The sequence below is a fragment of the Rhinopithecus roxellana genome, chromosome 1 (assembly GCF_007565055.1).
Source record: "Rhinopithecus roxellana isolate Shanxi Qingling chromosome 1, ASM756505v1, whole genome shotgun sequence".
Lineage (NCBI taxonomy): Eukaryota > Metazoa > Chordata > Mammalia > Primates > Cercopithecidae > Rhinopithecus > Rhinopithecus roxellana.
Window position 1 is genome coordinate 188,276,264 of NC_044549.1, and position 14,284 is coordinate 188,290,547.

A 14,284-nucleotide genomic window follows, 5' to 3' on the forward strand; every position below is an offset into this window, starting at 1 on the left:
ATGGCTGAGGAAAGTTGGGGGTCGGGGCCTTGGGGCTGGGAGCGCCGAACCCGGCGCCGGTGCCCGCGTTCATGAATATGCACGAGCCACCTCCCTCCCTCCGTGACGTCACGGGCCGTCCCGGGGTGAGCGCCGGAGCCGCTCCGGGTCCGCGCCAGTGAGCGCGGCTGCTGCCGGCGAGCTAGCGGCGCGGCGGCGGCGGCGCTAGAAGCGCACCCATCGGGCACGGCGAGGCGGCCCACGGCGCGGCAGGCACCCGGAGGCGAGAGCCGGCGCGGATAGTAGGCGGCGGCTGCAGCTCGTTGGCGGCGGCTGCGAAGATGCTGTCTGGGCGACTGTACTGGGTGCCGCTCCTGCTGGCGCTGGGCGTGGGGAGCGGCAGCGGCGGTGGCGGGGACAGCCGGCAGCGCCGCCTCCTCGCGGCTAAAGGTGGGTGCTGGGGAAGTTTGCTCTTCTCCCAGGAGGGAGGCAGGGCAGGCTTGAGGGTGAAAGCGGCAAGGACCCAGGCTCACGCTGGATTTGCCCACCCTCCCTTGCCGCAGCTTCTGTGGCCTCTGTGCGCCCTGGATCCCCGAAGTCAGGTCCATGCGCCGCGGACCAGAGAGGTCCACCCGCGGACGCCGGCCCAACCCCTGGGCGGGGTCCGGGGGCCAAGCAGAAGGCGAGGTCTGGGGAGTACGGACAACTTTGAGGGCTGTCTGTGCCGGGATGGGAGCGCAGTGGGTGAGTTTCGAGCTCTGGTCCAGGGACGGCTCGAGCAGGGCGCTGGCGCGCTGCGGGGATAAGCAGGTGTCTGTTCCTGCCTGGCGGAGTGGGGCGTGGGGGGGAGGGAAGGATCAGCGGCAGTGCTTTCAAGGAGGGAGCCGGGCTGTGACTTGTCTGCCAACTCCCAGCTCGGGAATGGAGTGGAAACTTGTAGGCTCCAAGGAAGGCCCCGCTGACACTCCTCAGGCTCCCCCAGGGCGGCTCGGGTTCCCCGGGGAACGCGTGCCCTCCGGGTGGGCGGCGGGGTCCGGAAGAAGCGCTGGATGTCGGGCTCCCCGCTCCCTCTCCTACTTCGCTCTGGCTCCCGAGGACCGAGGAGCCTAACCTGGCACCACTCCCCTGCCCACCCTGTTCCTTTGAAGAGCTTGACCTCCCGCCCGGAAGGAAGCTAGATCCAAGCGAACGCCTGACTCTGTCAGGCGAGCCTGGAAGCCGGCGAACCCCGGACTTCGACAGCTGCCTGGGAGCGCCGGGAGCCCTGGGATGGGGGCCGGGTCTGAAACAGGAGGTCATGTTCTTGCAGCGGGTGGGAAGGCGAGAAAAGAGCAGAGCTGATGGGGAACAGTGGTGGGCTCAGGAAAGGCTGTGGCAGATCCTAACTGGGGCTCGCAGCTTAGTGATAACTTGTTGATTCTCTGCGCTGTTCATAAGTAGGGCGCGCGTTTGGTTTGTGGGCTGTGGCCAAATCTGCCAGGTGACAATGAGGGGTTACTTGGTCCCCAAATCCTACCTGGCAATCATCAGAGGACGGAGGGGTTTGCGCCTGTCAGAAGGTAGATTCCCTGCTAAAGACAGCCTGATTCGGACGCTGGCTTTGAACTACAGTTAACCACCAGCTTAGGGGAGGGAATGCCTATCAGGCTGCATTACTCTTGGAGGTTGGGGAGAGCTGGAGGCAGGCAGTTCGCCTTGTCTGGCCTTAGGAACTGGACCTCCAATAACTTAGGTATGATACATTTGAGAAGAACATGGGAGATTATGTTTATCGGTAATTTTTAAATCTTTTGGTGTCATCGTTTTGAAAATATTTTATAAGCAGCCATTCTATTTCTTTTCAGCATTTTTTTTTTTCTTGGTGTATCCTTGACAGGCAGTTTTTATTTTTAGAAATGAGAAATTTCATGAGAGAAAAACTCGTTATGAAAATATCTCGGAATGCGGTAAAGAAGTGGCTGATATGAAGGGATCAAGCTGAGAGACTGTTGTTTTGGTGAAGACAAGAATAAAAAAACAATGAACTTCCAAACATCTCCCCCTCCTTTCCCAATATAGACACTTTGTTAAACAGGCAAATTACTTTTTGGGGGCTGGGGGGAGGAGATTTTCCATCACTTTGTAGCACAGTAACTGATATAAGCAGATGTCTGCAAACGGAAGTTTGAAGGAGGGTGAAGAGCACACAGCAAGTGCAGAACAAGGAAGAAATCATTTGGGAAGAGGATCTGGTGTGAGTTGTAATAATGTAAGGCTGAGTTCGCAGGTCAGACTGGGGAACTTCATAGAGGTAAGCGAGAAAGAGAAGGAGAGAGATAAAAAAGAAAAAAAAAAAAACCCAGACTTTCAATGATTCACCTTATGTGGATAATTATGTGCATTTTAACCAACATCCGACTTAGAACATATTCATTTCTTAGTTAAAACTAGGCATTTGTCAGGTCGGGCATGGTGGCTCATGCCTGTAATCCCAGCACTTTGGGAGGTTAGGAGTTCACCTGAGGTTAGGAGTTCGAGACCAGCCTGACCAACATGGAGAAACCCCATCTCTACTAAAAGAAAAAAAAAAAAAAATAGCTGGGTGTGGTGGCACACACCTGTAATCCCAGCTACTCAGGAGGCTGAGGCAGGAGAATCACTTGAACCCGGGAGGCAGAGGTTTCAGTGAGCCGAGATCGTGCCATTACACTCCAGCCTGGGCAACAAGAGTGATACTCCGTCTCAAAAACAAACAAACAAACAAACAACTAGATGTTTGTCTTTCCAGGGTAAAACATTTATTGGCCCTGCAGATTGAGAGTTAACTGTCTGAATTCCCCTTGTTCTCGCTTCTTTCCCCTTCCAACCACTGGGGGGCTGCAAAGAGCTCTGTTTGCCGCTGCCTTTTTTTTTTTTCCAAGACGTGTAATATTTGATTACAACAGAGGCATTTATTATGACACTTTAGTTAGTATTTACAGGACTGACTTTCCTTATTACAATGCACTTGTATTTTATGTTTCCAAATCATATGATCTCTGAAGAATGCTTGAAATAATAAAGCTGTATGTTTTATGTATAATGCACCCTGCCTCTGACTTTGCCATTTTTAAGGTTCATACCATTGTTATTCCCATCACACACACACACACACACACACACAAAAATCAGGAAGGCATGTGAAGATTGAACAAAAAAATAGATTCTTCTTTCATACAGTTCTGTATTCATGTGTAGAAAAACATCGGGAGTCCGGAGTCAAGCTTTCTCACAGAGTTGAATGCACCCTCCAAACAATTGTCTGGAAGCATGTGCTCCCAGCTTCAGGCTGGTGTAAGATGTTGTGTCTGTGGTGCACAGCTTGTTCTGCCTTTGTGCTTCTTGCTTCTTGCTTTTGGGACTCGAGCAGTTAATCCCTGACAACTACAGAATCACTGTACTTTCAGTGTAGATATATTTCCAGTTTCAGAAATCATACAGTGGCCAGGCAATTATAACTCCTTCTCTTCACCCTTACATATTTTGGCTATTCAAAAAAGATAAATACTTCTTGGATTCCATGAAGAGACCAGATCACATGCGCATGTTCTGTGAGTAAAGCTATTGTGGACCCAAATAGTAAAGGTATTGTGGACCCAAAGAGTTTCTGGAGGCAGAGAAAGACATGTCTTATCCAAGGGAAAGAAGACAATGCAATCTAGACAACACCTCAATGTTTGTGCTCAATTTGGCAAAATGTCAGTGGTCCCAAGACCTCAAGGACTTGGTACACAGTCCTTTCTAAGTTCCCAACATCTAGGCATAGAGGTCATTTGGAACAATACTCAAGTATAGACCATCAATTGTAGTGCCCGTCTTGTGTGCTGAGAGCCTGACTCAGTGCTCTGGAAGTTTCTGTGCCGGTAGCAGAAGGCCACCCCCCACCCCTCCCACCCCTACCTTTCTTTGAGGAGCTTCTGTTTTAGTTGGAGAGGGAAGATTTTTATGTGAAAATTTTAAGAGAGTGGCAGCAGAGAGAATTTGTCCAAAGTATAGTACTGACTGTGATAGAGACACAGGTAAAGGAGATGGGAATGCAGAGACAAGGTTTACAAAAACAGCATGTAGTAATAGGTAAGGAGGAGGATGGAGCAGAATAACAACAGTGTGGTGTAATTGTAGTAATTTCAGTGTATGGAGTCCCTCTTTAGTATGTAACAGGCACTGTTGCTATTCCTGTTACATGGGCAATCTCTAACTCTTAAACACAGGCAGAGCCAGTGTTAGCCCATTTCACAGATGAAGAAACAAATTCTGTGACAGGGTAAATGACTTGCCAAGACCTCCAGCTAGAGGGGGTGGGACTGGGATGAGAATAAAAAGGTCACTATACCCAGTACCCCCTGTTTGTCAGACAGTCTTCCCAGTGGTTTTGAAAGCCGGTCTAGGGACCACAAGGAAGCTGAGCTGTTTGTATCTCTGAGTTACCCAGGAGCCCTTGTGGTCCCACCCACAGAAGAGCACAGTATGAGTGTCTAAGGCTGTTTAAAAGGGCATGCAGGTGAGGTGAGGGAAACGGACCTTGCTTTCACCATGGAGACCAGTGTTCTTGATTAGAGCAGTCACCTCATTCTCTCTCCCACAGATTCAAAAACCATCCTTGAATATTCCAGATTGTACACTGCATAACTTCCTGCAGGGACAAAGGTAGTGTGGAATTTTTATGGTGGCTTGTTCTAAATCATCTTTGGGTAAGTAGCAGGTGTCTTCTAGTGGTATAACAGAGTCATTTTTCCAACTGAAGCACAAATGCCAAAAAGCCCTCAGCAATGCATCAGAAAGTGTACTCTGACCTGCTGCCATCCTGAAACGCCTGTGGTTCTTGGACCGAAATGTACCCTTTACCTCTCTTGCACTCTCTGGGCAGCAGGCTAGTAAGTCACCTTCCTCAGCCCAATTTCCACTGTTACTCAAGACATGGCCTTCCATAAGGAACCTTCCTAGGCTGGTTACTGTTGAGTGACTTGCCTTGCTTTCCTGCATGCCTGTGTTTCCTTGTCTGACTCTAGTCCTCAGGGCTCAGAGACCAGTGCTAGAGGCTCATCCTGACTCTCCTGATATCTCCAGAGCCTGGCCTCAAGATGTGAGATGAGCAGTACACAGTGATTTGCTTGGTGAACACACCTGTTTGTAATCCCTAGTGCTGTCATTTCTTGACATAGACATTTTACATGTTTTCCTCTCTCCTGTATAAAGTAAAATTTGGGCATATGGCCAGAAAAACTTGAGTTCCATACCTGGCCCTACTACTTCCTAGTAGATGATCTTGGACAACTTGAGCCTCAGTTTCCTCATCTCTAAAATGGGGAGACAGAGATCTACCTTGTAAAATGGTTGTCAGGATAGTGCCTAGAGAACACATAGCCCAGTTTGGGGCATGTAAAAGGCATAAATATACAATGACTAATTATTGATCACTTCTTCAGTTGTTTTAGTGTCTGAGATTTGGTGAATTTTTTTTCTGATCACTTAGAAATCCAATATCTTTGTTCATATCTTTTCTCAGCTCAAACTGTTATCTCTGTTTCTCTGTTTCTCAGTCTCTCTCTGCCTCTCTCTCCTTGTGTGGATATGCACCTGTGTGTAAATATCATATCTAAATGTAAATGCACATGCATACACACGCATTTGGCTTGACTTGTTTGTAAAAAGACGTACTTTTTTTCACTCGTCTATGGATATCTTTGAAGCCAGGGCTCCATTTCATTCATCTCAAAAGCACTGGCACTTAGTGCAGGGCCAGCTCAGAGTAAAGGTCAGCAATATTTGCTATATAAGTAAATAAACAAGCATATCTCCATGTGCCAGTGCCAGAGGTGTGGGAGGTTCTGGTCTCTGGAGGGGAGCTTATGTGGTGTGATCTGCGTTGTAAGGAAAGATCCCATGCCCAGTTCATACTTTCCTCCAAGCCCTGCTACCCAAGAAAACAGAAAGGCATACTTTTTAAAGGTATTGACAAGCTTTGTGATAATACTTGTCTATAAGAAATGGGGTAACTGAAGCTATGATACTCAGATAACAGCTTGAAACACATTATTATTTTATTAGTTATTATCTGACCCATCACTATTTGGACCCTGTGAAAATGGTTCCCTGGGAAAGACAGGTTTTGAGGACAGACCATGGGGAGGCCTGAGCTGGGGAAGAGCACTGAGCTGAAGATCCTGGCACTGTGTAGGACAGAGGATCATGCTCTGAGATTTGGGAAAGAAACAGGCAGGAGGCCAGAGGGAGTACTGGTCAGAGGAGAATGGTTAGAATGAGAGTTAGCCCTTCCCGACATGCGCTAGGTCCTGTTCTCTAGCTTTTCAGCCAATTACTATTTCTCAGCCTCCTGTTATTCTCTGTGAGGGGAACAAAAAGATAAAAGCAAGTTCCAATTATCGAAGAGTTCACACTCTGTCTAGGGCAAACATTGCACATCACACAAACTATTGCAGAACTTGGTGACTTATGGGAAAATGGTAAATTGTGCATCACAGACGCCCAAAAGCCTTGCAGGAAAGGAAGAAGTTGGCAAGAATAGAGGTCAGGAAAGATTTATGCAGAAGGTAAAAGGGATGTTGATGGATGGGTAAGGCATTGGGAAGCATATGTCGGGGGCAGGGGTTTGCACTGGGCAGGTAAATACAAGGTGGTAAGAGTGATTGGCACACAAGCACGAGTGAAGAGGGAGCTCAGCCAGGTCAAATATTATTTCTGCATACAGATTCCAGAGCTAATAAAACAGTGAATGTTTATTGAGTGCGTGCTATGTGCCATGCACTACCTTGAAGCACTTCATATATGTCCATTGGTTTGATCCTCATACCAACCCTATGAAGGAGGTAAACCTACAATCTCACTTTTACAGAGGAGTAAACTGAGTCACTGAGAAGTGAGGCAACTTGCCCAAAGTCTCACAGTTCAGAGGTGGTGAAACTGAGGTTACAAACTCAGAATAGACTGGGTTGCATGGGTTCCCCTCTTCACACAGGCTTACCTATTCAGAACGATGTGATGTCTGCTTAAGGAAGGCTCTGGGTGAGGTCAGCGAGGCTCTGCTGCCCTGGAAGGCGTTGCCTTGCTGTCCAAGAATATTTATTTGGATTTTACTTCAAAATTGCTGAAAGAGTTGGTTTCCCTGAAAACCTCACTCTCTGATTCACTTCTCCAAGTGAGCAATACCTGTTTCTTCTCATCCAGACAGCTTGAAGCCCTCCTCACCTCTGTCATGCTTGGCCTCAAGCCGCGGAGGCAGCCATCTGCACTGTATAGTCCCAGATGTGTTTGCAGGGGTCTCCTATACCAGAAAGACTATCCCAGCTGGCTGGCCTTTGTACCGACAGGTCTTCTGTTACAGTCATTCATTTGGGTTAAATATTGCCCTCTTCTGACTCCATTTTAGGCCAGGATACACACTTTTAAACATGTTAGATGGCTAGATACCAAAGTGGATAAGAAGGGGATGTTGAGAGGTGTGCATGGCAAGGGCGGGAGGAGATCATGTAGGAGTAGCAGATGTCAGACTGTTGTTCGGGCTGCCTTTTCTTCTACTGTCATGGCAGGATTTTCTATATGGCCATTGTATTGTTCTCAGATACTCCTCTTACAGATTGGTAAATATACATTATAGGGCATATAGCAGCAGATCAGGAATCAGGACAAGGGGTCAGACTGTGCAGTTGATTGCAATCCAGCACCAGGGAGCCAATGTGGTGAGCTAGGTGACATTTTGGAACATGGCCACTTGAAGCCCATTTCTTTCACTACTGAGCAGTTTTCTAACTCTAAGGACAGGGAACTTATCTCCAATACTTTCTCAGGATCTTGCTTGTCCCCAGCTCAGGACCCTCTACTCACATCAGTCCTCCCCAGAGATTGGCCAGAGATGCCCCGATCAATACTTTTTTCCCTAGCTCACTTTGAGCCTCCTACCTCACCTAAGGCTCACTCAGTATCTATTTCCTTTAGGATGCCGCAGCCCCATATGTCCCAACCCAAGCTCTCATTTTTCCTCCAAGAATCTACTGCTTCTGCTGTGACCTCTGTTTGGGTGAAAGGTACATCATCCATACATTCACCCAAGCCAGAGCCCCCAGAGTCCTCCAGCATGCTTGTCTCTCCACAAATATCACAACCCATCCTTCCTCATGTCCGGTTTATTCTATCATCACCATCTAGAACTTCTCCTCAATTCCCATTGCTTCTGCCTTGTTTAGCATGTTGTGCAAATGAAAGCACTAGACTCTAATTTTGACCCCCTCTCCAACTCTCCCATTACACTGCTGTCAGGGTGGCAGCATATATGCCACTCCCACCAGGCCTGCAAGAAACTCCATCTCAGTCATGAATTCTATCTTTTACCCTCCACGCTAAGGTCTGTAAAGTTTTTGAGAATAGCTTAACACTCTGGAATTGCCTCAGATTTCCCTCCCTCACAGGTTATTACTGCATGTGATGCCCCTTGTCCAAACAGCATGGTGCCTTGAGATCCTGGGGTGTCTACTTCCACAGGCACCAGACCATACACCAGCATCTAGAATCTAATATTCATGCCACCTTCTGTAGCCACTTCCTCAGGAGTGCTACCACCATCTGGGTTTGGGAGCTGTAACAGGCTACCAGTTCCCATCCCAGAGGAAATCAGCTCGTCTCAGTTTTAGGGTGGGTGCATCAAAGCCACCCACCACCAACCTCTCCCATCCCTAGCATAACCTCAGTTAGGGGCTCGGGCATTCACAGAGCAAAGACCAGGACTGGAGGTATCTTCAGAGAACTTCTGCCTTCACCCTTGCCACCCAAACCTCCTTCTTAGAACAGGCAACCATACTCCTTCTGACAAACCTCTCCAGGGAAGCCCCAGACCTCCCAAAATAGATCCCAAGCTCTCCAGCCTGGCATAAAAGTCTCCTCTGTCTTTCACCCACCAGTCCTTTATTTCCCCTGTCAGGGGTCCCATTGCCACCTGTCTCCCAGGGTGCCCTTGGAGGGGGAAGTGCCCTGCTCACCTCTGTATGACTGTTGCCCAGCACTGTCCGAGGCCCAGAGCGAATGCTGAGTGTTGGGGGGGTGACTGGTGCTAAGGCGCTGCTGCCCGCACTGGCTGCAAATCCTGCAGGGCTCTGTGCCCATGTACCTTCTCCCGTCAGCACTGCTTCCTTCCTTTGGTCATGGGGAGGAGCTGCCCATCAGGCCATTCCCTTTTAGTTATTTGACTCTCTGCCCAAATCAACTTGCAGCATTTGCTCCTCAGTGGTTTAAAATACTCGGTTCTGCACATGAGTCAGGAGAATATTCACCACCTTGAAATGTATTCAACAGTCAGGCCGGCAGATACCAGTGGAGTTCTCACTCAGAAAGTCTGTCAGTGTTTTTCTCATTGCTTCTGAGAATGCTTAATTGGCTAACGTTGGACTTATTTCTACAGAATCACTGCATCAAATTGTCATGTGAAAATTGCCAGTTAAAAAAAAAAGATCATTTTTGTGACTTCAGCCACTTTGCATTTCTATGATGTCTGCTGTATTATATAGTTAGATAAAACTTTGGAGTCTCAGTCAAGTCTGACTAGAAAATCACTGTGGAGTATCAAAGAAAGGTCATGGTCTCCAACTTGTGACCTAGATCCACTGATGAGCTGTGAGGTTCAGGGCAAATCACTCAGCCCCTCTGGGTCTGTGTCTTTATCACATGCAGAAAGGACGCAGTGGCACCACCTCTACCCAAGAAAGTTCTGAGTACTCAAATGGAAGTGGCTCTGGATGCCTTTTGAAAGGATAACGTGCTTACAAAACAAGGTGGTCACATTTAAGAAATCTTTGAGACTCAAACTCCAAAACAAAACTCTCCATCTTTCTTTCTTTATACCGTCTTATTAATTTAGTTAATTGTATTTTCAGGAGAAGTTTGAATTTAGTGTGAGTCTCTTCCCAGTTCTCTGATGTATAGCCTGCATGTGTCACACGACTGGTGGTCACCATGGTTACATAAAAAATGCAGTGGCTGCAGGCCCATCAATTTTCAGGAAGAACCAGTCAAAACTGTTAATATTATGTCAAGTTGATGTGTCGTTTTCCAATTTGCATGGATAGCTGCATTGCAGCAAATTAATTAAAACAGATAAATGTTAATCTACTGCATGTCTCCTTGTAATTAATGAAATATAACCATTACAGGAGTGTTTGATTTATTATTTTAATTTATAAAATGCTGAATTCTCCTATAAAGTTAGTTATAGTAATAGGAAAAGCTTACCCATATATAGCATTAAGAAAAATAATCACATTTCTATAAATTAATCACTCTCTAAAAGGATATAGTTCATTAACACTATGAACTGAAAGTGTTGGATGTAAATTAGATTAACCTTTTTAGTGACGCTTCCATTTATATTGCACATTCTCTTCAAACTAAAAGCACTTTACATATATTAATTCAATTAACCCTCCCCAGACCCTTGTTAAGTAAGTACATATATCAAAGTTGGTAGGGAGGAGAAATGAAACCCTTCAAAAATACTGAAATCCTGGCCTTAGGATGTGTGATTTATGATTTCCTCTGCAGCAGTACAGTTTACCCAGATTTATATGGCTTGAGAACATGGGTACATATCCATGCTTTCTCTCTCATGCTGCCAAGAAACCCTTAGGATGTCACTTCATGCCTGAAGCTGGAGATGCTTCTGCCTGAAGCTTAGGCCAGATGCTGTAAGGAAAATTCTGTTTTATTTAATAAAATGCACCCCAGCAACTCTGGGTTTGGTGGTAGACAGGGCATGTCCAAGTGGGTATGGGTGGCTAGACCTTAGTGCCCCATTCAACAACCAGAGGGCCATCGTCCCTTGGTCTTGCTGCTATTCCACCTCTACCCTCTTTACTTGATCATCTGGAGGCTCAGGTCAGACTGCAGCTCCTGAACAAGACCTTGCGATGCTACTGGGAGGAGAAACAAGGATCTGCAGGGAGGTAGAGCTGGACATTAATCTTCCTCAGCTGGGGTCCCTCCTCAGACTTGTCTTGGTGAGGGGCAGAGGCTGCCGCTCCCTCACCTGCTGAGATGGAAGGCAAGGATCAGCCAGAAGAAGACCTCACTCTCCATTCTGCCTAAAAGCCTGTTTCTCAAGGAAAGTTTCCTGAGTGAGGATCTGAGTCTTCTGCTGTAGTGTGTCACTAGGAGTGCCCCATCTTTTATGAGGCCATGCCTCTTTGGAGCACTTACCATTATTGCTCAGGCTTCCTGGAAATAACTATGCACCTGGAGAGAGGAAAAGGATGGAAGCAGTCTTGCATTATAAGAGCTAGAAGACTCAGGGGAGAGACTACAAACATTTCCTTAGTTTGATTGTATATGTGTTTGGTGACTTGAGGTTCTGAATGTTCATTTTTCCAACTCTTTCTGCTCCTTAAAGTTCTCAAATGCACAAGCACTCTTCTGGGGGCAATGTCACACTATATTCCACAAACCAGTCTTCTTTGAAATAGAGTGCATCTCAGATAACAGCCTGCCTTGTAGCTGATGGTTACAAACCTACCAAGAGCAATGGCTAACCCAAAGGAATGAATCACTGATGATAAGACATGAAATCTAGTGTAGAAGAAACATTTTAGAGTGTTTGCATTCTTCTCCCTGACTCTGCAGTTAGAAAATTTCTTACTCTGGTCCTCCCAGCCAACATGCAAGGGCAGTTTAAGCCCACATTCTTAGAATCTCACCACATTGTACTCTGCCAGTACTTCTTGGTGCACATCTCTTTGCTGCATATTGCCCTAGCTTCTCTCCTCTAAGTACTGCCTTCCAGGGATTAATAATTGGGACTTAAAGCCAAGAACTAAAATGTTATCATTCAGGAAACTCACAAAGATACTGGAGAGTGAGAAAAAAATATTCACTTTTCAGTTCATGATATTCTAAGAGTTTTCTTTTTTCTGTGATGCTTTTATTTGTGGGAGAGTGGACCATCATTTGGAGTAGGAAAGAAAGCTAAAATTACTCACAACGAGAGTAAAAGAATGTCATAGCTAAGACCCTGATTTCACCTTCCCAGATTTATTTCTGTTGTTTTTTTCTCCCAAAGGAAAACCAATTATTTTGACTTTATTGTGCTATCATCAGAAATGTCAAGATGGCTGTATCTTGCTTATTATTAATGTTAGGATTATATTTAAAACTTTTTAGTAATTTACTGTGATTTTGATTAGAAGTCATAAATAAAGCATTTGTATCACACTTGCATTTTTTCCGTTTTTTAACAATTCCTGCCTCCTTTCCATGCCAATCTTCCAGAAATTAAATTCCAGTCTTCCTAGGGAGAAGGAACTCAAGTCAGGGACCAGCCAAGAATCTTTGCTTGAAACTGTAGCTTTTCCTTGAGTTTGCTTTTGAAATATTCCACCACTGCTTTGTCCCAATGGCCCCTGCAACAGAAGAGGAGAATAGACAGAATCGTTACATTAGCCTTTAGCACTCCTCTTGTCCCTCTCTTCCCTTAGCTGGCCCTCACCCTGCCAGGATCTTTCTCTTCTTGTCCTTGGTAGCATCAAGGACTGCTTTTGAAGGTAGGGTTTGGCTGCTCCCTGGGAGCCACTCCTTAAAATACTACCCATAATAGAGAGAATCATCATCATCCTAGCTTTACAATTTGTATTTTCTCAATTCGATGGAAAATGTGAGTAAAAACATCTTTAGAGAATATTGCTACATTTTAGGCATGGTGGTGGGCACCTGTAATCCCAGCTATTCAGGAGGGTGAGGCAGGAGAACCACTTGAATCTGGGAGGCAGAGGTTGCAGTGAGCCAAGATGGCACCATTGCACTCTAGCTTGAGTGACAGAGCGACTCCATCTCAAAAAAAAGAAGAAAAGAAAATAAAAAAAAATTGCTACTTTTATTGATCAGAACCAGCCAAACTTGCTAAAGACAGAGAGCTTGCTATGAGCCACCACTTCAAAACAAGTCACCTGTTCCTATATAAGAGGCCATTTGATTGGAAGTGTGAATGTGGTTACTTGCTTTGAAGTAGTGGCTCATAGCAAGCCCTCTGTCTTTAGTAAAATGCTTTTACTCACATTTTCCACTAGCTTATGGACTGATCTCTCTTTCATCCAGTTCTACATAGCCCTTGGTGGATCTTCCAAATACACACACACAGTCACTCCTGCTCAAAATTCCCCATGTTTCTTCTCCACTTTCATGATACAGTCCACATTCCTTGGCTTGTTTTAAAAGGCCCTTAGTTGGTGCCTAGCTATTCCTGGGCTAGAATTGAAGCTCTGTGTGAGCACAGCCCAGCACCTAGCCCAGCGTCTGAGTGAACGAATGGGGGAACCCTCTCCGCACTTGCTGCTCTCACTTCAGCCCCGTCTGCAGGACGACCCAGTTCTCTGCTTGGAGGAGTTTTCCTGTGTTCTGTCTGCTGTGCACACTGCTCTGTCTCCTGCTGTGCTTTGTCCTGCCTGGCATCCTGGCGGGCCTCCCTCATGCTGTCAGCATTTCTGGGAATCCATCCCTGGGCATCCCCTGGGGCACTCCCTTCCCTTCATTACATGGCTCCCATATAGAACTCCACAGTGGCACTACTCGATTGCATTGTCATTGCTCACCTGTCTGTACCTCACTAGACTGTGTTTCTTCTTCCCAGGTTCTCAGACTCGGTCTAACACTATGGATCAAGTAGGTGGATGAATGATGGATGGAGCTCCCTGGAACCCAGCTCTTTGCCTTGTGGGGAAATGTAAGGCTGGTGTGTGGGGTTTTCCTTGTCTAATCTTTCTCCTTTATTCCCTGGGATACCCAGTGTTCATCTCCTCAGTACACACACATCAGGGCTGGCAGAGCAGGAGGATTAGGAGAGGTCAACATGCTAGGCAGGGCCCTACTGGTTATTGCTGGCATGAGCTGATACATTCAAGATGGGGAGATAGAGCCCAGCTGGGGTTAGGGGCCTGTTGGGTATAAGTTATGGCTGGGGAGTGGCAGCTAGATAGCCCAGGGTCACGAACCTCTGCGGCAATTTCCAGAGTGTGCACCCTTCTTGGATAATGAATGTAAATTACCTTTGCTGTCAGTGAAGTAGCATAGACATAAGCCCCCACTTTGCTCCGTAGCATTGGATACCAAACACTATGGGAGAATATCTTCTGTCACGCACTGATGAGAATTTGGTTGTAACCATCGGCTGCTGCAGGTGGATCTGATACTTTCCCATGTCGTTCCTTTGGTCCTCCTTGCTCCCATCAGCATTCCGTTAAACCCTAGACTACAAGTTTTAAGTGGATAAAACATGCTGCATTTTCCAAACAGGTCATTA

At 46.5% G+C, this 14,284-nt stretch overlaps 1 protein-coding gene across 1 annotated transcript in view; it reads left to right on the forward strand.

Moving 5' to 3' along the window:
- The first annotated feature begins 317 nt into the window (after positions 1-317).
- Positions 318-14,284, forward strand: part of CLSTN2 (calsyntenin 2) — a 625,300-nt gene continuing 611,333 nt past the window's right edge. The window contains exon 1 of the mRNA XM_010356587.2: positions 318-429. Within this exon, the coding sequence (XP_010354889.1) occupies positions 321-429 (109 nt within the window). The 5' untranslated portion in view covers positions 318-320. The remainder of the gene's footprint in view (positions 430-14,284) is intronic.